This window comes from Anabas testudineus, chromosome 21 (assembly GCF_900324465.2).
Source record: "Anabas testudineus chromosome 21, fAnaTes1.2, whole genome shotgun sequence".
NCBI lineage: Eukaryota > Metazoa > Chordata > Actinopteri > Anabantiformes > Anabantidae > Anabas > Anabas testudineus.
In genome coordinates this window covers 4664918-4689529 of record NC_046629.1, presented here as the reverse complement: position 1 = coordinate 4689529, position 24612 = coordinate 4664918, and the positions used below count along the sequence as shown (strand labels likewise).

Genomic DNA, 24612 nt, shown 5'->3' with positions numbered 1-24612 from the left:
ACATAACTCTCAAGTCTGTGTCTCTCATGTGTCACCAGCTTCTCTTCTGGTTCAGTTGTACTGTGGATACAGAGCAAACTTCTGTCTGTGGAGCAGACTTTGTTTTTTCTGTCTGTACAGCAGCTTAACACCCAATTATACCATTAAACCACAACACAGCCAGCTAATTAGTAAGAACTCAGTAAGTTAGTTACTAAAACCATCGACAGCTCACTTTTTCATGTTTCTAGTTGAATTAGATGAAAATGTCAGTTCTTCAATTGGATGTTTTAAACTCATGGAAACATCGTAAGAAAGTTCATTTAATGAAGGTGAAAATAACAAAGCAACAAAATATGAGCAAAAATATCATAACAAAATCAAATGAGAGTGTGATGGCGGCTCATCCTAATAAACATACTGTGTCTCCCTTGTTATGTAGGTTTATACTGAGGTTCAGCTCATTGTCCTCGTGTCCAGCCCACAGCTTAACGGATTCAGACAGTAAAGCTGTGTATGGTACATACACACATACAGAGCGGGGCATTATGCAGCCAGGACTCACTGAGCAGAAATACAGGAAAATCAAATAAGAATCAACAACTACAACTTAAATGGTGTAAATTTGGCTCCACGGCCCCCAAGTGGCCAAAATCTGTTACTGTCAGTTTAACAACACATGAACGTTGTGTGAAACTTTGTGTTTTGCAAATATTTGAGGTACAAAATCTAACCCCTCAAAAAATGCAGTTACTTTGGAAGAAATGCTAATAACCCTCTGTAGGCTAGGCTAACGTGTTCATATGGTCTTACTGTCAGTATATCAGAGGCCGTGCTCGTACTATAACCTTTTAGAAATGTGTGTTACTCCAACACTCATCAGCTGTGCAGACGTCTCTATGAGAGGGCTCCATCTGTGTTTATAGAGGTTACTGTGCGTAATTATCCACACCAATCATGCTAAATTGGGCAGAAAATATACAGTACCAGACACCAGTTGTGATAAGTGAACCTCTGTCAGTCTGATGTAATGAAATAATGGAAGTAAAGTGATGACTCCATGTTGGTAACAGCCTCACAGCTGGCCCGCGCCTTTAAATCACCCCAGATGGATTCACATGTGTCCCATTCACCAAATGTTGCCCCCCGTGTGTGTGAATATCTGTCTCCTTTGTCCCAAGACACTGGCACATTGACACGTTAAAACAACCCTGTCTAACAAACCAGAGAAATGAGATTAGAGGCGTCTCCGCTGCTTATTCATTAGATTCAGCGCGTTATTTTTTTGTTCTTCGGGGCCACCTACACAAACTCCCAGAAGCACAGTTGCTGTTTTTAGCATTGGGAAAAACTGGAGACAAAGTTTCTTTCTACCAAAAAGTCTGAGTTAATGAGCTGCAGTGTATGGGATCCTCTTTAAACTTCCTGTGTGAGAGCTTCTTAATGGAGTTTTGCAAACTAAATTTATCGAAGATCCACTATATGAATATATATATATATTTATATATGTACTGTATGTGTATTATTACTGCAGTGCTGCTGTATTTCCACAGCATGAATCTTTCCATCAAACAATGCACATAAAATGCAGCAGCTCAGTGTGTGTGTGTATGTGTGTGTGTGCGCAGGTTCGCAGAGAGGTTTGTGACTCACAGGAGGAAGCAGTTTCTCAGAAATTGCTGCTGGTCAACAATTATTTCAGGTACTCATTGTGCATCTAATGACAGCCTGCAGATACTGAGCCATCAGGGTTGAGCATGAGGCATACCTTTGAAACTAATTACAGTAAACTAAAAATAAGCAACAGCAAGTAGAGCTAATTAAAGCTCATACTGGCTTCAAGAACATCAAATACTGGACACAGACGGGCAGAAAATCACCACAACACATTTCAGAGTTTCAGGAAGAGTGCCAAAAAAAAAAACCTTTATGCAATGATGCAGGTGGAAGGGAGTCTAGGCAAGTGTCAGGGTGGGACTTCAGTACTTTTCAAATGATGAAACACATCCTGTGGAGCATTCACAATCAGGGTAGAAATACACAGAGCACTGCAAGGCCACAATGAGCCTCCAACAACTCCCACACGCGACTGCCTGTGGGCAGATCTACTGAGCTGTCACTCCAAATGCAGTTTACTGCTATTTCCACAGTAGTTTCTTCAGCTCACCGTGATGCCGAATAGCAGAATAATGCAGGAGGTGCTTATCTTTGGAAGTTATTTGAGGATTAAAATACTGAGCTGCAAAATAATTTATTATTTATTCTAAAATATATGACAATCGTCTGCCCTCATTAAGTGTGTAGGTGTATATCTGTGCAGAGCAGAGAGCTAAATTTGTTTCAAAGACTAAAAAGTTAAAGACAAGACATGTTGTTTGTAGGTTTAACTGAGAACAAGGTTGAAGGTGTTAGAGTGGTAAAAAAATCAGTGATTGTGATCACACAGGAATAGATAAGTGTAAAGTTTATATCTCAGCAACCTGCTTCGTCCTTCATGCCAAGAAGAAACAACAGCATCTGAAGTAAACATACAGAGTACAATTTGTGCACAAGTGCACTTTAATTACAATACAAGTTATTCTAACAGTAAATGAACCAGTAATTAGAGTGTTATATTAGTAACACATGGACCTCTGATAGTATAATGGTTAACTCAGTCCACCAGCTTGTTAAAGCGAGAACACAACAACTGCTGCTAAATCACAAATCAGCAATCATAAAGTCAACAAACAGTTATAATTTAAAACAAAAAACAAAAAGCACCAATGCTTGGATTGTTACCAGTAGTTCAATCCTGCATATTAATCACACAATATATTTAAAATTAAGAATTAGCGTGAGCCAGGAAGCAAAGGACAAAGAAAATTATCCGAGAATGGAAATTAAAATAGTAATTTGTGCCAGTGTATTCATTCTCCATCAGGGTGCGTGCGCTCCTCCGAGGAAGCGTGGGGTGATTATTCTTTAAAAGAAAACCAATATTCGATTTATTGTTCTTAATATATAAAACCTTTATTGTGCTCTCAAAGACTCCATTTTTGCAAACAATTAGGAAATGAAAGGATTAGTCTTCTGGAGTTCAGGGTCACGGGGGATTGCTTGTTGTGCAGTCTGACATCTGCATCCGTAACGTGTCTAAAAATGGAGGTGCAACGTTTTCACGCACAGGAAAACACACAACGCATAGGTGCTAATGTTGATTTGCACGTGCACGTGGGGTCGTACTAAACTAAAATGCTCGAGATGACTGATGCATGTGCGTATGTACAGTAAAATGAGGGAACAGTGTTAATGGTTTTGGCTCTGTAACCTGCTTCTTACACTCACTTTCACATCATCTTCCCATCAAATCCCTCAATGTAATGATAGTAATTACAGGCACAGAGTGGACAGCTATCAGCGAATTCGCAAGGCCAAATACTAATGGATTTTGGTATGCAGTGTATGTACTGTGTGCGTGTGTGTGTGTGTGTGTCCTGTTCCTGTCACAAGCCTGCATAGTCTTTTGGTATTTGCCAAGGAAAAAATTCCAATTAACCAACAGCTTGCTCTCAAGTGGAAGTGAGAAATTGAGAAACTTAGACAAAAGCACAGACACAGAAAAGACTGGAATGACAATATTGTCGCAGCTGAAACACATTTCTATAACACCAACACTGTTTGCATATATATGAGCTGTACATAAGATGACTACATGTTTACACATGGATCATACTGTAAAATAATAAAGGGAATAAACCTGCGCTTGTTGATATTAACAGCTCAAAGGTGTTAGCTGAAAAAAGTACTTTAAGAGTAAAAGTACTGCGTGAAGAAAGGCTCATTAATGAAGAAGAACCTTCTTCACGGTTTTGATGATCATATGTTTTGAATATAATTATCATTTGAATCACGTGACACGCTGCTTGGTGTCTCGTTAAATTGAGGCCAGGCATCAGTAATGTAACTTGTGCTTAATATTATTATTATTAGTTAAACCATGTTAAATATGTGAATTATCCGTGTTTTCAGTTGGAACGATTGATGATTGATCATTTAGATTTTTTCAAATCTTTTATTCCCTATTTTATCAAATTACGTGATGTGCCTGTTAAGTTTAGTTTAGTTTAGAAGTTTCTGCATTGACAGGTAAGAAAACAACACAACAGAGAGTCACAAACAACTCTAGTGATACTTAAAGGGTTTCAGCAAGTCATTTAAATGTCGTTAAAACTCTAGAAACTCTTAACAAGCCTTGAATTGAATTAACTTTAATTTAATCATGGTTACGTTTGTTGGTTATCCTGTCCTATCCAATCACTCTTCTATGTTGACTGGAAAACAGGACAAATACACCGTATGAAAGAGAAACCATCAGACATGAGGAGAACATTAATGAAGTGACAAATCATATGTGACTGCGATGGAGACATTTGCTCTTTGTGTCATTTATTTCCATATTGTTTTATATTATGTTATTCATCTATTTGTGAGGTTTTTTTTTCTCAGCTCTCAAAATAACAACAGGAACTCACTGTTACTGGAAGGTTTCATTCAGTCAACACATTTCAGCACCGAACCCTCGAGGTGTTTGATTGAACCGGTGAAAGCAGAGTCTATATTTACACCAAAAGATGAGTCGATATCAATCCAATGAGAGCTAAAAACACAGAAGCTTCTGAAGGATGAGGCTCCTACGGCACAGAAACTTCACAATTATATTTAAGATCAGAATAAGTTTGTTAGGGTTCGATGATTGATTACACTTCACCGTCATGGAGCCGCTATACGTTCCCCTCTAATCTTCATAGTCAGGTAAAACTTTGAAATAACTGTTTTATTAACTTACTGAGCCCGACTGTGTTCATTCAAAATATAATTAGCATCCAGTCATGCCTAGCAGGTAGCTCAATCCCAACTTCATGCTGGAAATGTGCAGGTAGAGCTGTTTACTCAATTCCTCTGGAAAATATGTCTACAAGAAAGTAATTTAGTTTCCACAACAAGGTCGCTGGCTCGAGATAAGAAAATAATTGTTCTGTGATCAACACAAACAAGCTGCCAAAACGTTTTATGTGAACACGGAATAATTATTTTGTTTGCTTAAATTAACATGTTCTGTACTTGTGATAATCACATGACAGCGAGTGCAGACAACACCAAACAACACAAACAAAAATAGGACCTGATGAGAGCGGCTGGGAGAAGAGAACAGGGCGAGTATGGCGAACAAACACAGGCATTAATTGTTGATCTCACCCAGCTGGAGGTATTTGATTTCAGAAACGGTGTCATACTTCACTGTGCTGAAGCATCGACGACTGTAAGAAAGTGAAGTAAGAAGAAAATAGAGTTAGATCGAGACTTTTTCAAAACCCTAATCAGAAAACCTCAGAGAGCTGCTGCTGACATTAACTAGCAGGGGATCTCTGATGTAGAGGTGCTGGTAGAAAGGAACTGGTTCCTTATTTCCTGTCTTCATGCTTAGATCAGTAAAGTAAATAACTGGATTTCCAAAAAACTAAAGTGGATTTCTGCATAAATGCAACCTACTCGATAAATGTAATAAACAAACTACACTGATGCCTCACACATATCCAGAATCCCTGGACGTTTGTCAGAACCAAATCCCACGCAGGTGGTCCTCATTCATTGGGTGCTCAGCTCGGCGGTCACCTCCACCTCCCTCCAGACAGCCAGCGTTTAAATTTAGGTCAAATGAACGTGTAAGTAAATTCAGCCCAACTTTGTGCATTAGCCGGATGAGATTTCACCTAAAAATTCTTCACTTGTGCAGCTTAAATGATGAAGCGTGTCCTTGTGCTGTCTAATTCCCAAACTTGACTTTTCATTCTTTGTGAAAGGGCAGGAGGGCCAGCGAGATAATTCCAGCACTCACAGGGGAAGATTAACAACCCCTCAGAGGGCTCGACTGTAGCTTGTCAATCAGGCAACTCGCTGCTCCTTTTCAGTGCTTTGTTCTTTGAGCTGATGCAAAGAGCACCTTCTCGTGTCCATCACTTGCAACTCCTTCAGAATATCCTCACTGAAGAGGTACAAAAGAAAGAATTGAGAATAAAGGGGGTGGAAAAACAGAATTGTGAACATGAAAGAAAAGAATATTTGTCATTCATCTCATGATCTTATTGCTGCACAAGTATGAGAAGCAACGCTTTTACATGGCAAAGCAGGCAAAAGATAAGGAAGTAGCTTGGAAATTACATTTGCTTTGCAACCATTTGTATCAGTCACAAGATAATGAAGGAAATTTCTATTCACATTATCATCCTCTGCAGACTAATCACAAATAGCTGCTAATTTATCCTGAAAGCGCAGATCACGCGCATTAATTAGCAGAAGATTCCAAGACAGTGAGTATGTGTGCAGGATCATTTGTCAGATAGACGCCGTGCAACTGATGCAATCAATTTTTCTCTACTTCCACTTTTCTTCTGAAATATCATAAGGAGAGAAAAAAAAAAATCAAAGCAGTCAAAGAAGCGGAAGTCTTCACTCGAGCCCGGTACTCGCAGTTGACATATTGATGTTATCTTCTGAAAGTGTGTCAGAGGTGTCATGATGCGCTGACTGAAGCTGCTCGGGGACAGTCGGCTCAGAAGGCTGGAGGAGAGCGAATAAAAGCTTGACGCTGGTGCACGAGGTGGTGTTTGGCACCAACAGAGGACAGGCTGCATTCAAGGGAGCCTCTTGAACGCCATTTCCTGCCGAGCCTCGTCCTCCATCACACAGCAGGCGCAAAGTCAACAACAGTGACATTTACAGAAGGAGAATGGTTGTAACTCATTCAGAAATAATCTTGATGTAGATGTTTGTGACTGTGAACATGTGGAGTGAACATTGATTGTTGGAGAATGGTCTCCTCAAAACATCTTTGATTATTAGTGGAAACACTGCACAGAAACTTGAAGCTGTTGGTTCTGTGTCTCCGGCTCATCTTACCTAATCAGGTGCTGTCTGGGTTAAAGGTTCTACTGGTGCCCGGGCCGGCGGCCGGCCCTGCTGTTGTCCATCACTATCATTCCCACACTGTGCTGTATATTCTAGAAACATTGCCGTGCACTTCTGAGGCTTGAAAATAACAGGTCAGATCGATCGATCCACGGCGTCAATACAACCTGTGGTGGAAACATATGGAGACGTATGGAGAACTGGACGTGCCTGGACTCAGATATCACACCCGAACCAGAGCCGCACATAAAGTAGCAGAGGTGACAGATTATCAATAACCCTATTATATGACCTGTCAGAAGATATGACGGAGAACCCTGCCACTGTGTCACATCCCAACACCGTGAAAAACCTCAGCTATTAGCTCTTTTACAGTTAACAGTCCAAACAGATGGCTCGTCTTCAACTCACACTCTGCGTTAGCTGCCTGCACGAACCGTGTTCTGCAAAGATAAGGTGACGTGTGAAGCTTTACCAGATTTACCAGCCGTCAGCACACTGACACCTCAAAAATAAAGCATAAAGGGGTTGTTTTGGGCATCGGGGTAGAAGCGTCATTCATTTTCTGCATAGACAGGGGTGAAGTCCAGGCAGAGCACCTAGAGCGGGATGGATGAGGAACCGGTAAATATCATATTCTAAGAGTCCAAGGCCAGCAGGGTCCATTACTAATAACTCGCCATTTATTCCTGCTTGCTAAAAACTACAACACAGAGAAGCTTTAGGAAACAATTTAGCCTTTTCTAAAAATATCTTTGAGCCATTTTAAAGTATAACAGAGATGGATTAAAGGCCATAGTTAGCAAACTAACGTCTCCTTTACCGTCCCTGTCTAATACTTCTCTTCTTTTTGTAGCCATCAGTTCTTCTAGTGCCTGAGGTCAAATGCACGTGTACTAAAGAAGAATGAATAACAACAACAACCAAACCCTGTCAGACAGTGTTCTGGCTGCTCTGCTCGCTGGGTTCATGTGTGATGTGGTATCAGATGAAGAATGAGGTCTCAGAAGCTAAGATGAAAATATATTGATGGACATAACACACCTCTAGAGTTATTAATGAGGGTATTCGAATATTAGTATCTAAATGTTTAAAAAATGGTTTATAACACGATATAATGTAGTTGTACACGATTAAGCTGCTGCTAATGTGCTGTATTTATACAACTTGTTGATATGAAGACATATTTTACAACATTCTCTTAGTGTATTGTAATAAATGATCATGTGGGTTGTACATTTATTCAGTTATAAATTCATTAATAGACATTGAAAATACAATAAATCCCTTAATACATGCTTATGATGATCTATAATCGATAAAATCGTGTTTATAAATGCTGAATATGGGCAGTAGAAATAAAGTGCCGCCCTTTCATAGTAACTCAAGCTGTTGGGAGTGTGTATTTTGCATTTCAGTGGCAGCACTCAGAGGCATGTAAACCCAGAGCCACATACATGGTGTCACAACAAAACCTTCTCCTAGACAATGTCCTCACACTCCATGTTTCCAGATAGCAACACTGCCATCTGCTGCCTGCACACTGAAGCCTGACGGGGACACCATCAGTCCGGCTTCCTGTTTAATCTGTAGTCACCCTGAACAAGAGCATTGGGAAATGGTTAATGAGTATTGGATACTGGATGTTGTAGTGGGAAGATCGCTGCTGCAAGTGGGACGCCCGGGTTCAAATCCCAGCTGTGGCCTACCTCCAGTAGGGGTCCTTAGGCAGAACCTCCAGTACATTTGTACCTCACTTGTAAGTCGCTTTGGATAAAAGCGTCTGCCAAATGACAAAATGTAAATGTACAATGTTCACAGCGGCTTCCCTCTCCTTCTCGCTCTCGCCCTGGTTTTCAGTTCCCAGGCTCAGGGACTCCCACGATGCAGCTCACTGCAGCTGAGAAATGAACCCCAGCGCCAGTAATCTTCCCTCGGCTTCATCACTGAGTCATTGCGAGGCTTCCCAAGGCACTTCTATGGAACGAAAGTTGCTTTCTGGTGCAACATGTTCAATATCTGCTGTATAGCGTTAAATTAGTTTTAATCCTGGAGGCTGTGAGTTTTAGATGAAAGTTTAAAGTCGGCTTTTAGTGAAGTGCTTTGCAGTTATGTCAATTCCCAAATCCCTCACATGTGACAAAGCTCCGGAAGCGATCATTTGCTTCAAAAACCTAGAAACACATTCAGATTCAAGGTGCAAACTCTGGCCACTGACTAATGACTGGACGTTTTTAAATCTCTTAAATTCTGGTAATCGCTCATATTTAACTGTATGTTGCTGAATCTCTTCAGCCAAAGCTGGGATTAGATTAAGTACAACATAAACTGGTGTGACAGCATATTTGGTATTATTTAGTCAAACTAATAAACCAATTAACTTCTATGGGGTCGAGCGTCACAAATCTCAAGTGACGGGGGTTGAAGCACCAGCACTTTGAAGAATAATGTGGGTGATATAACTAATAAAAACAAAATATGACGTGTTAGTGAGATTTAGAAACTCTGGTAAACCAGCTGTCTTTGTGCTAAGCTACCCAGCTCCCGACTGTCGCCTCATAATCTTCTCAGCTGACCCTCCGTCCAGAAAGCAAACAAGTGTACATCCCAGAGTCTTTTTCCTTTAATCGTGGGTTTTTTAATATTACACGTGTCATCCTAACCCCTGCACCGCCGGGAACTTTCCTTACATGTGTTCTCTTTGAATGTTTTAGTGATGTTTAAAGTGTTAAAGTTAAACTCAATGAGAATCGCTGGGTGACAGTTTTGTTAGCAGGTGTTTTCCTATAGATTCTCCACTCAAGGTGTAAAGTGAAGATAATCTGGCTCTGACGCTAATCCCAAAATCTGGACTTCAAAGCGTCCCCTCACAAATTCATGAATGACTTAATCAGTGCTGCATTTATTTCCTCTTCAATTTCAGCCACTGAAATGTCTGAGTTACAAATCAATTCTACACATTTCCCGCTGCTCCCCGGCCCAGTCTCGCTCCTGATAACACCTCAGTGTTACATTATAGCAGACAGGATACTGTGCCAACCTGCTTTCTCTGGAGTTCATGTTTTCCATCCTCTGTTAGTTGAATGCGACCGCACCAGGCTGCTGTGCTGTCAATTATTCACACTGCCTTTGTCTGAGTCGACCTGATGCTCTGGCACTGGGAGTGCGAGTAGACAACCTCTTTTCAGCTCCTGGCAGGCATCTGGCCTCCACTGTCTGCTCACTGTTCAGGACAAGTAAGAGTTGCTTTCTTACTTTGTTATACTTTGAGTGACTTGTGAACTACTTGTTTCCTTTTGTTCACACTTCACAAACATTTTCTGTGTGTGTAATCAGGCGCTTTGCATGAGATCTACACTGGAAATGAAACAGGAAGTACGCTGTATGCTGTGTGTTAACGTGGTGGAACAGACACATCTTTTTCCTCCTCACCCCTCTGCCTTTAGGTTGCTTTGCTACTTCACTATCATTTCTCGCCTCTTCGGTTCCTAGGGCGGTTCGAGCTTGTTATAAGGGATGTAACTGTCTCCCAGTCCTGAAATATAGCAGAAATGTTTCCACTGCTCTCAGCGACTTCTCATTCAACATTGAGTATTTGGATCTGTCCAGGAACCCTCTGACAGATCTCCCCCTGGGCTCCTTTGGGGCACTTTGGGTCTGAAGTGAAGAAAGAGAATAACATCACATCTGTGGACAAGTGAACTTTCATCAGCTTCCTAAAGTTTACAGAGGCTGAACCGGGTCTCTGGTCTGCGCATGGAGTCCTTCACAAACTTCACTAACTGCCTCACTGTCGAGGAGAAAGTGAACCTGGACCTCAGAGCCTGTGTCATCCAGCAGGTTGAGTTCAGAGTATGATTTCCACCAGAGGAGAGCGTCTGCCTGGAGGTTTAATGTGAGCCTGATGATTTATATGACAGGATAATGAAGGACTTTAAGTTCATCACTTTTGAATAACTATTATATTAGACTGCTATTTCTTAATGTTGAAGCATAATTTATGGTGAAATAACTGTTGTGATTTTCAATGAACCTCAGATGGCACAGTTCAGAGTATTCTGAGTATCAGTAGATCCGGTCCCTCCAGTATGCAGATAATCAGAGGAAATAGTGGTCAGATGTTTGAAGATATGTCTCTAAGGTGTAGAACAAGATGTCTCACTGTCTCCTGACGAACCAGTCCCTGGTTCCTGGTGGCTATGCTGGGGAAAACTGGGACTGCAGCTCAAATTACTCCATGTCCAGCTAGATAAAAGTCTTTATGACAGAGACACGGTGGGTCTGGAACTGAAACTGCACCGATACGCAAACCACTACTATAGCTGTACCTGAAATCGGACGTGTAAGACCCTGATTGGAGCATCCAACCAGGGTCAATCTAATCAACTATTGTGTGACCATTAAAACCAACAACAAGCATGGAATGATAAGTCAGCTTCAGGATGAAATATTGTATGATTCATCCGGTGTCTCGTCTTCACAGTCTCCAGGAGTCCCCAGGGTTATTGGATGAATTGCAACCTCTTCTCCACAGGTGAGCACTCTAATACAGCTACATTAGATTGGATGGGCTGGCTGCTGTACTGCTCTGTTGTGGTGAAGAGGGAGCTGAGACAGGAGATGATGTAGCTGAGTGAGATATTTGCTAAGATTTGGCAGCAGGAAGGAAGATATTGGAGATTTACCCACATCCATCCTGCACATGCTGTTGAGCCCAGTTTATCCGCGTATCAGTGCTGCTGATCAGTTCTTGATTGCAAGAGCCTCCTCCAGCAAATAGGATCACAAACTAATCATCCCAGGCCCAGTCCTCCAAAATAAAACTCAAGACCAAATAAGACGACTTAACAGAACCAAGACAATGTAGAGCTTTGAGCTCTGAGGGAGGCTGGGCCGCTTGTGATTGTCTGAGTGATAAGGCGGCAGCGGTTGTTGACTGACAGGTGAGCTGATAAATGTGTCACAGGAAAAATGTGAAGAACTCAAATTTGGGTAGGGTGTAATAAAAGCAAACAAAATAAAAAATATATAAAATACATGGTTTCTATTTCTATAATGTAGTGGTTGGAAGATTTGTGTTTATTAATTTGTTATAAAGGCAAAAAATCTTATACATACTTTCTTTTTTCTCAGAAACTGACCCTGTAGTTAGTAGCTATAAAGACCAAATGTTGGTTGATACAGTAAAACTAGTCAGTAAAACTAGACTTTTTAAAAAGATATTTAATAAAATTTATTTTACTTATGTTACTTCTGTCAACAGAAAACAAAGGTTGAAAAAATGTTTGCAGTTATTTTATCTGCAACACAATGTGTCAAAAAGGCTAGTGGAGTAACAAGTGCAATATTTCCTTCTGATGAGCAGGAGAATAAATGTAAAGTAAAATAGAAATACCCAAGTGAATGGCAGACTCAGAACAGACGAGACTTTTACTAGATTCAAAATTTATTCTTTTAATACATACACATTATTTAGGATGTACAACAGAAGACAAGTGGATCAATAATGTACGAAAGATCCAGAGGTCACCCGGCGAGCTGATCAGCCAGTGACAGGGATTGAATTAGTGATGGACTTGTTCACTTCAGCCAGATGTTTTTGTCTCCAACGTCTGCATTATAGCCAACGGCGTACTTCTTCCCAGGGAGCTGCATGGAGAAGTAAGACAAGGACAAGGGACAAGACTGGACATTAAAACCAGCAGAATCGCACATGACGCTACTCATGTAATACAAGGCGGTTGTATTACATGTTAACCAGATTTGGATAGCCGATTAATCTGTTGAATGTGATTAAACCAATGTTAAATCTGTCTCACATGACATGTCAGACATTATTTCTGGACAAAACGCACAACAGAAGCTGCAAACATCCTTCTATGACTTTACTTTGTCACTTCAAATGTGCTGAGTGAGATTATGCCACCATGTGTCACAGATTCTCGTTCTCTCCACTGAGATCCAGGCTCACAACAAAATGTCAGGTCACATCCTCCTGTAGCATTAGCCAGCCTGATTAGAGCAGTGTGAGAGAGAGACACACACACACACACACACACACAAAAAAAAGTCTCCAGTCAATAACCAGAAAAGGTCAGACCCAAATGTTTCCCTGCAAGACGGATGATACCAAAAGCCTTGTAGAATATTCCACAACTGGCATTTGCCTTCTTGTAGCTACAAGTCGTTCGATATTTCAGCAGAAGAAAATTGGTTCAATCACACCGACAATGCTGTGCAGGCCTCGGATGGGAGACGGCAGAGAAATACGGGTGTTCGATATATCGAGAAGAGGGGATTTAGAGATAGACAGCGTTCCTCAATATGTTTTTTTTTTAAAAAGTGCTCAGCAGAAGATAATGCAGATGTATCTTCATATAATAGCAAAATAAAAGGGCGACTCGTCCTCCTGTAGCTTAATTGAACACAGCACAGCTGGTGAATATCAGCAGCCGTCAGTGAGAAATGTCTCATTAGCAAAGTGTTCAGCTGATCTCCAGGATCAGTGTAAAGGCAGAACAAGCTCTCTCCTCACTGATGCAACAAAACGCAATCATTTCTCATACTTAGTTTATTTTAAGACAAGAGTCTGGCTAACGTATCGACCGATTCGCTCTCTGCAAAGATGCACTACATGTGTATTTGCATGTGTGTCAGCAATAAACAAGACGCAGCCGTGCTGAAATGTCAGTGATGTTTTGAGATGGTCAAGGAACAGTGATGGCTCACACATCCCGGTAATGGTTTTGGAATGAAACAGTGTTTATGTTCCTGTATGTTTATGTTTGCGTATTCTCAGTGCCTTTCCTTCCACCGAACTCTTTTTATTCATACTTGCTGCTTTTTCTTTGCCTTTGCAGGCACAGTGGTTGTGTTTCCTTGTGACCTGCTGCTACCAATCAATGAATCAATCAGTGAAACAGCATGAAACCTGCAACAGCCAAGTGTGCTGCTCCTGTATGCATCCTGTATGTATCTGCTCCCAAGAGTAGTCCATACATCCACAGGGTGTTTCAGAGGTGCATAAGAAAGTGAAACACGTACTTGCATCAAAAGAGCCCAGACTCATCAACCACAACAGCTTTCCTGCTCAGGTCTTCTTGTCTAACGTAAAGGATACGTACACACATCTCTTCCTGCACCTTAACTTGTTGAACAAGCCACCAAACAAAGTGCAACCATCATGCCTCACTATACAGGCTAGGTGGAGGAATCAGCTGCAGCACGTTTACCTGTCACTTCTTACTGAGTGTTTGATTTCAGTGCAGACTAGTTGAGGATATGGTTGAGATGCAGATTAAGTGTCAGCCTCAATCAAAACAGGAGAAATGTACGTCCAGGTAATTTCAAAGTTGTCTTAATACAATTTTGTTTTCCTTGATTGGGTGATATGGAAAAATTAGGTGGTGACAAGGTTGTTAAAGCTGATTTCAGTATCATATTCTTCATCATTCTTAACTTCAGTGTCTTATTTTCATGTATCAAATACAAAAGATGTGACTGGTGTCGACTTTGTCTTTATGTTTCAGATGCAGAAATCTTCATTTGTACAGTAAAACTGTAAAGTTAATACAGTGTAGTAAAGTAGAATAGTTCCCTCTGAGCTGTACTGGAGTTTAAGTATTTGTGCATTAGAACCACCAGGTGTTTTTAAAGCTGTGGCTGATCAGTGTGTATTCTGAGAGACAGATGAGGAGTGACGTGCAAGTGACATTCAGCAAATAAATGAAATGAATGGACATCAAGTCTGTACGTACCGATTTGTAGGCATAGTATTTTTCATCGTACTCGTGTGCCCCAATGGTTATCTCTGGCAGAAACCTTGGTATATGGGTCAGGGTTGCCACATTCTGTTTGTCTTCCACACTATAAAACAGAGTGAAATTAGCCTTCCGAAAGGTGTAGAAGGATGATGTACGAGAGGAGTAAAAAAAAATCTGTGCAAGTCCCTACTGGTGCTGAGCTGGTAGTGTGACAAAGAGAGGCTGAGACTGTGACACGTTAATAAGTAACACTTCAATGTGTAACACTTCTCAGAAACTCACAGCATCCTCATGTGGTGGTAGGTGACGTCATCTTGCTCCAACCATGGCCCTTTGTCAAACTTCAAATACTCAATGTCTTCTACCACCTGTAGCCAACAAACTATAATAAATATGTGATGTCCAAAAACAAACATTAGAACTCAGCTACTGTCAAATTCAATCTTACCCTTTCCAAATCTTGGGCTTGGGTTGTATCATAAACAAGCACTTCTGATGTTTCACTGAAGATAAACATACACACTTTAGTTTGAACACTTCATGTCTTGCTGGGAGGTTTTTCAACATTAAATTACTTACGAACCACGTTAGCCCGCTATCAAGTATCATAAGTTCATCTTACCTGATTTGAGGCAGAAAAGACTTCTTGTAGCAATCCTCAATGCTCTTTAGATATGGCAGAGGCACATTCTGAAGATACGACTGAGAATAAAGAGATTCCATTTCAAGACCAGTAGTCGATGCTCACTTTATACCAGCAAGTTCCAATAAGCACATTCCTCTGATTAGGTTATAGTTCCAGTTGCAAATATAATATAATACCATCAACTGTAAGTCGCATACAACACCTCCTCAGTACCTTGCTGCTCTGTTTCAGCTTCTTCTGCACCTCCTCAGCTGGCTGGTCGACATAGATGGCGAGGTGCGGAGGAAGGAACTCACAGATGCTGATGCCTTTTATCTCATTGTAGTGCTGCACACCTGCAAACCACAGGGCATTTATTAGAAAATATGTAGTCGACACGAAACCACAGCGAATGTAGCTAACTGAAACCTGAATCATGTCAATATATTACAATATGTTTTAACCTATTCTGAAGTTGTGCTGTCATACAGCAGTACTCACACTCCTTCCTGATGTAGCCCTGTTTGAACATGGCCTCCACAAAGACCATGTCACTGAAGAGGGACCGTTCCAGGATCACTCCTTGGCCTTAAACAAAGATCAGAACAGCAGAGGTTTTCAATTATGTTCCTTCCATTAATACATTATCCATTCTATCATAATAATAGGATGGATTGTGCAGTGGTAAGACTGCCGCCTTCCACGCGGGAAGCGGGGTTCAAATATTATTATCAATCGACTGACATCACAAGAGATGCAAATGTATTTGTATAACTATAATTCCAAGTCTGACTCATTTGTTAGTTGATTAAGTCAGTAATACCTGTGGTGAGCAGGTGTTCGATGGCGTCAGAGTACTGAAGCAGCCTCATGGTGTACATCCACAGTTGAAGCCTATAGCTGTTTCCATCAGACGCTTTGGGGTCTGTGTAGAACTTCTCCAGGCTGCACATCCCATTGAAGTCGACAGAGAGTGGCACCTTCTCTCCAGTCATCTTGTCCAAGTAGAAAGTGTCAGCCTCAGGCATGTAGAGCATCCCTGTAAAGACAGAATTTGTATGCAGCACAAATACTACCCACAATGGCTTCCCACCAAAATATCCTAGCAGCTCAGTCAGTGACTTTGTTTACATGTTCGGCAATAATCCAATTGCAATAATCCAATTCTAACTCCCACGAAAACAAACTGCATATTTCCCCAAATGTCAGCGTATGCTTTTAATGCAGTTATGTCCACAGCCTGAATTGGCTGGCTGATATTATCACCCGCTATTAGATTATTGCAGATAAATGGATATTGGCGTAAAATCAAGTGATGGATCCCTGCAGTCAGACAGTTACCCAGCTTATCAGCCAGTTTCTGGGCCAGTGCTCCTTTCCCTGAAGCCAAGTTGCCATCCACAGAGATGATTTTGCTGTACTGCTTTAATCGTGGCGTCGTTCTCTCACCCAGCACATACGACCACCAGCCATATCGTAAGCTTCGCACTGAGGTCGTGTGAACACCTGCCTGGTTGACAAAAAGAAATAAATAAAAAAATCGATAACATGGGTTTAACACGCACGTTTCTTCCAGTAAATTCTGGCTGAAGTCCCCAAAACCAACAATTATTTCTTATTTTTACCTCTAGTTCAGCCCCTTTTTTAGCACAGAAATCGAGCACTTGATTTTTACAAATCTAATTCCAAAACATGATTTTTGCTTTCAGAAACTACTGCAATTATGGCTGTGCCATATTGTATTGTATGTCCATGAAATAATGAGATCATAAAGAGTCATAATATCAATCCTTCAATACTGTTTGTCATGACGTGTTCGCACAGGAGCTATAATGTTGGTATCTCACCTGAACCTCAACAATAAAACAAGCATGGTGAGACTGGCACAAGATGCAAATTAAATGAATAAATGATGTGAATGATAAGATGTGGACCACACATACTTGCAGTGAATGACATGTTTCAATCATATTCTATTATTTTATCTGTTTGTAATTTATTTATGAACCTAATGCAGTAAAACGGCTAAATTAAAACTGCAAAAACAAACTGACAGCTAAAGAATACGAGCAACCATAGGTTAGCCTTAGTTGTAAATTCGGCCCGTTGCTTCATCTTAAGGTCACATTCTCTGAAAGTATGAGTTAGATTTAAAGATTAAGATGCAGCCTAACGCCGAACAACACTGTTAACGTGGTAAAAAGCTAAGTGACATTTCGAGTGCTAAGTAATCGAGAAGGCTAATTGTTAGCTTTATTATTAGCTACTTACAACTGTCATTTTTGGTCAATTTCACTTGTAGCAACACATCAGGATTAGCTGATCGTATTATCTGACTGCAATACAGTTAGCTATTTAATCAATAACATAGCACTACATTTCTTCTATGTATTAATAGTTTGTTTTGTTGACAGTTTGGTTGCTGGTGGCTAACATTAGAAACAAACCAATGGGGCAACTAGCTTGACCGATTGTGATGCTAGCGGGCTACGGTAGCTTGCCCTTGCGACTTAGCAACGTTCAGTGGACCACATAAGAATCCGACTCCGTGTACTTTCTGTCCTCACCTTGTGTACAGTATTCACTGCGTTAAAAGCAGAAGCTCCCGACGGGATGACCAGCCGGATCACCCTGAGGGCCATGATTAACTGTCCTCCAAAAACCCTCCGACCTGACCCGAAAAATCGCTGCACCTCAGCGACTGAATTATACGTCAGAGGGGCCTTTAGCTAGGCTCGTCTCATGTAATGTACGTATAACGGTGTCTCGTCATTTGCCCAAATTTATTTATTTTTTAAATGAACAAAACAACAACAAACCTTGTCTAAGATACCACACATTGAGATATAAATGCAAAGCAGAAAAAAATGCATTATAATTTCCCTAAAATATCTATTTTGATCAAGTATTTTATTTAAAATGTGTGTGTGTGTGTGTGTGTGTGTGTGTGTGTGTGTGTGTGTGTGTGTGTGTGTGTGTGTGTGTGTGTGTGTGTGTGTGTGTGTGTGTGTGTGTTTTGTTGACATCAGACCACAGAGGAAAATAACCAATATGATATTCCAGAGCCTAAGGTCATGTTGCTTGTTTTGTTTGAGAAAAGTCAAAAATGTAAATTAATTTACAATAATCCAATAAGACAGACGCAGCAAATAACATATGTCTCTTCAAAACATAAGGCAACTAGCCGATTAATTGTTTGAATCAAAGTAGTTGATAATTAATCGTATGTTGATTGACCAACCATTTGAGTTCTATAATGAAAATACTGTGGTAAGAATTACTACTGGATCCAAGCCTGTGTGTCTCTGTCTTTTCACCAGTAGGTGGGTGTATTAGCTCAATTTCAATAAGCCTGTCTGTTCTGTTTCAATGTGTCATTTGAGGTCAAAAATATATAGAGTAATAAAAATAGTGTCCACTTTTCTTAAAGCCTCTTTCAGCAGAAACTCTTAAGTGTTAGCTTTTACACAGTTCATATGACAAAACACTTCTCACTGGGAAAGATGCTGTTTTGAAGAACTAGTATGTGACAGTATGAAGAACAGGATGTAAACTACTGTATTTTACCCTGGAGGCCCCTTGATACCACTGTTTTGAAATTTGACTCGATATAATCACAGTTTGTTGTTTCTGTTTTCACTACTGCACTGGATTTAGCAACGCATCAAAGTTAAAACCCCAGATGTCTCATTTATCATGTGCTATTTTTAATCTTCATAATCTGGACTGGAATTTATATAATGTGGGTCTAAACAATGCCTCACGTCTTCATTGTGTCTTTGCAGAAAAAGGGATGAGTCACCAGTGAGACAGGTAGTTGAAGAGGTGCGGTTGAGATAGTGTTGATTAGACCCTCACAAGCAGGCTGCTATTGTAACACCGCTGGTCATTAGAGAACAATACCCATAAAAAAACTATCCTATTGTCTTTGGTAGTAATGACTTCACACACATGCAGTCACCATTTGTTTCTTGCACTTTCCCCTACAGCTACAAGCTCACTGTGTTCACACTTTAATTTTCAAGTCTTTATATAACGCCTTCAGCTTGTCAGCATACAAGTGTGACTCACAGGCTGTTTCCTCTGTATACTAGGAAACCACCAATGTAAACAGGGCCGACAGTCAACTTCTTCATATTTCAAAGCCATTAAGTGTCAGCGCCACAGTTTCAGCTTTTGCACAGTCAAATGTGCTTACACAGACCTACTGGCAGACCAAACTTTTAGTCAGAAAGAGGGAAGGGAGGGACACCTTTTGTGAAGCATTGCATATCGTGTGCAAGTTGAAAGTTTAGCTTGATGTAGGCAGTAGGGTAAAGGTCAGTTTCTTACCAAAAACAGTAAGTTGTAGGGAGTATGTCTATGAATGTCTTGCCAGTAGCTGTCATTACTCATTTACAGTAGATTTGAGTGATTCATTGGCTGACAGACTGACAAGTGGCCAGTTTATTGTTTTTTGTATTTATCTGATGAATAAATTACTTTATAAATATAATATAATATAATATAATATATAACAATCCAGCAGATTCTTAAGAAGCAGTGACACATAAGTAAGAACACGGGGCGCAGAATGAAAGGAAATGTGTGCAGGTACCAGGTCTTGCAGCTAATAAATGTTGTGAGATGAATTAATTCAACCCACACTCGCACATGTATCATACATACGCACAGTTATAGTACCAACACTTTCCTGTGTAGACATCCTGACATACAAAGACACCCCCTCCCCACAGGAACCGAGTAATTAGTCAACAGTAAAACAACAATACTCCACATTCAGGTCTCACGGCTGAAGCCCTGTGAGGCCAGCTGAGGTTTTTGGCAAAGCTGTCTTTGCCAAATTTCCCCTATTTTACAGCAAGTTTTATTTCACTCTTCGGGGTTTGGATTGGTTTTAACAGCGCCAGCAGGGAGGCGGTTTGCCTGCACTGTTTATCATTAAAACAACCAAAAAGCAAGGCAACCAAAATAGTAGCCCATATTTCCTGCAGCATGCTCATTTTCTCATGTTTCATTTTCGTACATCTCACTTCACACCTGTTACCTGTGTATTTGTGAGACACATGTTCCGACTTCTACTGTGCTCAAACTCACTGGGTGAGTAATTACTAAACTTATGTGAGTGCAGTGTTGTAGTATTGATATTATTCATTATGAACTTGCTGTGTGTCCATTTGCAGGAAGTGAAAAGTCCCCTTCTGACTACTGAACCATAATGACAGAGACCTTTGGAAGCATCTTTGAGATGATTTAAAAAATGAATTCTCCCTTTTAATTTTCTGACATACAGCTTCAGCACAAACCAGGATCTGGTTCTAATCTCCCCTAAACATTAAGAGTTAAGAGTTCATGTAGCCCCACCACAACTGGGACACAGGATGAGAGCCCATAACTACTGCATGTGTGCACGTGGTCTCTGCTTCCTGTAAAGGGTACTGCCCCAGTGACAAGATGTTGTACTATTATAAAGTATAGATCTGATCTACTTTTTTGATTTTTCTGACAGCGAGGTCTCTCCCTCTGGCTTCCCACCAAATACACAGTAGTTAACTTCCATTCCTAACTAATAGCATCGCACCACAAGTCTTCGACCACACAAGCGCAGAGTGCACAGGCAGAAATCATGACCCTCAAGGGCTGCTTTGCACAACCTGATGCTCATTTTAATGGACTTGTGGTTGAGGGAATAATGGAGCTCAGTTACATCTCACTGTGTTAAAAACTGCCCTCCTGTCTTTCACACGCAATTCTTCCTTTCCCAGAGGGCAACAGACCTGCTTCTTGTCAAGCCTCTGCCTGTTTGAAAAGGACTTCTCTCGTCAGAGGGCTGACGGCCAACAGAATATCTGATCATCGATTGCAGGCTTGTCTACTTTTCTACACCTTACTTCAACTGCAGCATTAAGTCTCTTCAAAGCCTATTTGCACCACAAAAATGAAAACAGTCAAGAGGCTTAAAAGGGAAAAAAGTACAAGTATATACACAATCTGTCTGTAATTCAGATGAGTCCGAAGCGTGACTCATCATCCAACATGTGAACATTTTTCACTGCAGTAAAAATAATGAAAAATACAAAGTAGAATCTCAAACTGTGAGACAGAAATCACTTGTGCAGCACCCACAATCTAACCCATTTCACTTTGTATTATGAGACAGTATATCACAGTTTATCTCCTGTTTACTACTCTGTAATAACGTATTTGGCTCCTAATGTTTCGTCAAAGCGACACTGGAGAAGATACTGAGCCCCTGTGCTCTGCATAGTAGCCCCTTTGTCATCAGTGAGTATAGAATTGTCATCACAATCATTTATTCACTTTTCTTCCATAAATCTAGCTCAAAACAGAAAAAAAGAGTTCATCAGAGTATATTTGTAACACATGTCTGGAAGTGCGAAATTCAGCTTTAAATACTTTGTGAGTGCAGTGGACCCCAGGATAAGAACGAACTGTTCAAATGATGAAATCAATCCAGTAAAACCAGTGTCGTAATAAGTTCAAGGGAAGTTATGCAGAGGGTGGAGAACAATCAAAGCCAGGGAGGTATCTGAGCTTCCTACATAACAACTGCTGCTGGCCCGAATAAAACACTTCTCTAAAGTTACTGTGAAATAAAGACATTGAGCCACACACTGGTGGCTGTCACACAGGAATGCGTCAGGGTCAAATAAAAAAGCAAACAGCGTGGATTAAACCCATGGGAACGGTTGCACAGTTCTCACCAGCAACCACATGCCAAATTCTGTGGCAAGGCAGCGGCTATATTCCCATTTCCCATTTCCCCCAGTCCTTAGCTGGATGGCTGTTCTTGTTATTCTGTTCAGTGTGGGGGTCTGTGCCACCACTGGAAGTAGAATTAAAAACAGTGAAAGGATGTGACCTCATTAACTTGAAATGTTCTCTTTTTTTTCCCTATGCAATATTAGAAATAGAAAGATACACAGTTTTAATCACTGCTATCTCGCTCAGTATGTGACTGCATGGTGACTCTGCTGTGTTGGTTTCTCTCTGTGTTACAGCTGCACAGTCCCTTCAACTCTAATCTTATCTTGTTCAGCAGTGGCTGGTTTCACAAATATGGACTTTGACTATGGTCAGACTTCATATATAGTACAAAGAGGAAAAATATTATTGCTCAAAACTTGCTGTTCTACAGTGATTCTTGTGACAGCCTCATTTTAATTTCTGTTTTGTCCCAACTATCTGAAGAAGGACTAATAGGCCCAAATCAGATCACCGAGCACTTTAGCATTCTGGCAGAATTCAACAGTAACGAGCACATAGTGAGAAGGAGTCAGCAGACAATGTCAAAATACAACTTACAGTAACAGAACATCTCTATAACTGTGCCTCAGGGCTGAGTATTCAGCAGATGCACTGACTAGTACCATGGAAATATGGCTGTTGGGTGTTAGCCGGAGGCAAAGCGAGAAACATTTTAGGCTGTCTTCATCTTTATCAAACTGTCTCACCTGCATGACGACAGACCAGTATAAAGTGTCTTTGTGAAACTGGCCCTGGAGGCTTTCACATCGTAACACAAGCTTATATTCACAACATCTAAATTCAAATTAATGATGCAATGATCTTTTTCTGGCATTTAAATCTATCTCCTTTGTACAATGGGCAGCACAGTGAGCGAGACAAATGAATTTCCTTTCTATGTACTGAAAGACAGGTTTTCCTGTAACCTAATTCATGAAACACAGCTCTGTAGAATTTTGCAGTTTGACACAGTAGTTTTCAGTTTTCACCAGGAAGTGTTGCAACGACTGAATATGTGATTACATATGGACTATCACAAAACTGATGATAAACACCCACAAATGTGCAAATGTCAGTGACATATAGTGAGATACTAAATGATTATGTTCCTATTAAATCAATAGGGAAAATCCAACTGGGTTTTGTTTTTATAGATTCAGTTTTGATTCAGGTGAATTCGAAGGTTTCAGATGTGGGGGGATGTGACTGGTTCAGGCAGGTTCAGGATTCCATAATAACCAACCCACAACCAAACAAATATTCCTATCTCCTACAAAATATGTGTTTTGTTTGCTCAGTGCCCACACTGCAGTGTAATGTCTACACAGTTGGAGCTGGCACTTAAAATCAGGACAATGTATGACTGTTACCGTGTCCCTTTCACGCTGTTGATACCAATGAGCTGCAGGCAAGTGTCATCTTTTCTCAAAGGCAGAGCCGTAGAAGAGCGAAAACTATTCTCCACAATTAAAAAAGTAAAAGTCTTTTTGCGTCGTCAAGAAAACTGAGTTTAGTATTTGAACCAGTGACAGACTTTGAGAAGGGAATGTGAACATGACAGCTGATATGAGGAAGTACAGTGTGCCCAAGATAAACTCTGCTGTTTACAGAGGACGGATGAGGAAAGCTGAGGGTGTGAAAGGTCTTCGTGGCAACGGATAGTAACAGGTCTCCAGCTCTGGTTCGTGTGTGATGTTGTTAGAAAGGTGCCTATCAAATACACAAGGAAATCCAAAATATCTAAAGGTTAAAAGTGATATACCAACCTGTTTCTATGAAGTCTGCATTGATTTTTTTCTTTGCATTCTCATGGGCATGTAAGCAAAACGTTCTTCTCTGCAGACAAACAATTGTTTCTGTATGAGATAAAGTGCATTAGTTTACAGTAAATGCATGATAATAACAACAAACAAACAAAGTGGTGGGAACACTTCTAAAGCCAGGTTGTAACAGGATCATGTGTAATAATTTCAAGCACTTTAGTTGTATAGCTTTCTTTTCCCAGGGTAAACATCTGATTATTCCCAGATTCATTGTGTAGCATGTGACAATGAGCCCAAACATTTAGCCAAAGTCATTAGGAACCTCGGAAACAGGAAGAACCAGGCGTCCTGCAACAGATGCTATGGCTCCACAGAGTCCTGGTTTCCACATCATGGGGCCAGTCTGGGATTAAATGAAAAGATAAAAGCTACTGAGACCTTTTAATCAATGCTTGGAACAAGCTACCTGCCAAGTACCTTGAAAAGCTGTGTGCAAAGTGGACGGTGGACTGGTGCAAACATTCACTTCTCCTGTTCACTGAATTCATTCAAACTATTCACTGCATTGTGTTTTGCTCATGCTGTGCAAACCTTTTAGTCTACTGAGGAATATTTACTTTGCCTGAACCATAATTATAATGGAAGTTATTAGGGAAACTGGTCCTGCTGTGGTCACAAACGACACATTTTCACGAGTGGAGGATCACAACACATGGTGGATGTTGCAGCACAGACTGTCGGTTGTGTCCAGTCCACCTTAAAGCAG

General features: G+C 40.7%; 1 protein-coding gene across 1 annotated transcript; it reads right to left on the bottom strand.

The window, feature by feature from the left end:
• Positions 1-12355: 12355 nt before the first annotated feature.
• ndufa10 (NADH:ubiquinone oxidoreductase subunit A10) lies at positions 12356-18038 on the bottom strand. Its single transcript, XM_026377198.1, has 10 exons — positions 17883-18038; positions 16657-16825; positions 16139-16354; positions 15817-15903; positions 15550-15671; positions 15313-15392; positions 15139-15193; positions 14973-15058; positions 14685-14793; positions 12356-12576 (listed from the first exon to the last, which is right to left on the bottom strand). The coding sequence occupies exons 1-10, from the start codon at positions 17955-17957 to the stop codon at positions 12508-12510; spliced, it is 1068 nt and encodes a 355-aa protein (XP_026232983.1). The 5' UTR covers positions 17958-18038; the 3' UTR covers positions 12356-12507.
• Positions 18039-24612: the final 6574 nt, after the last annotated feature.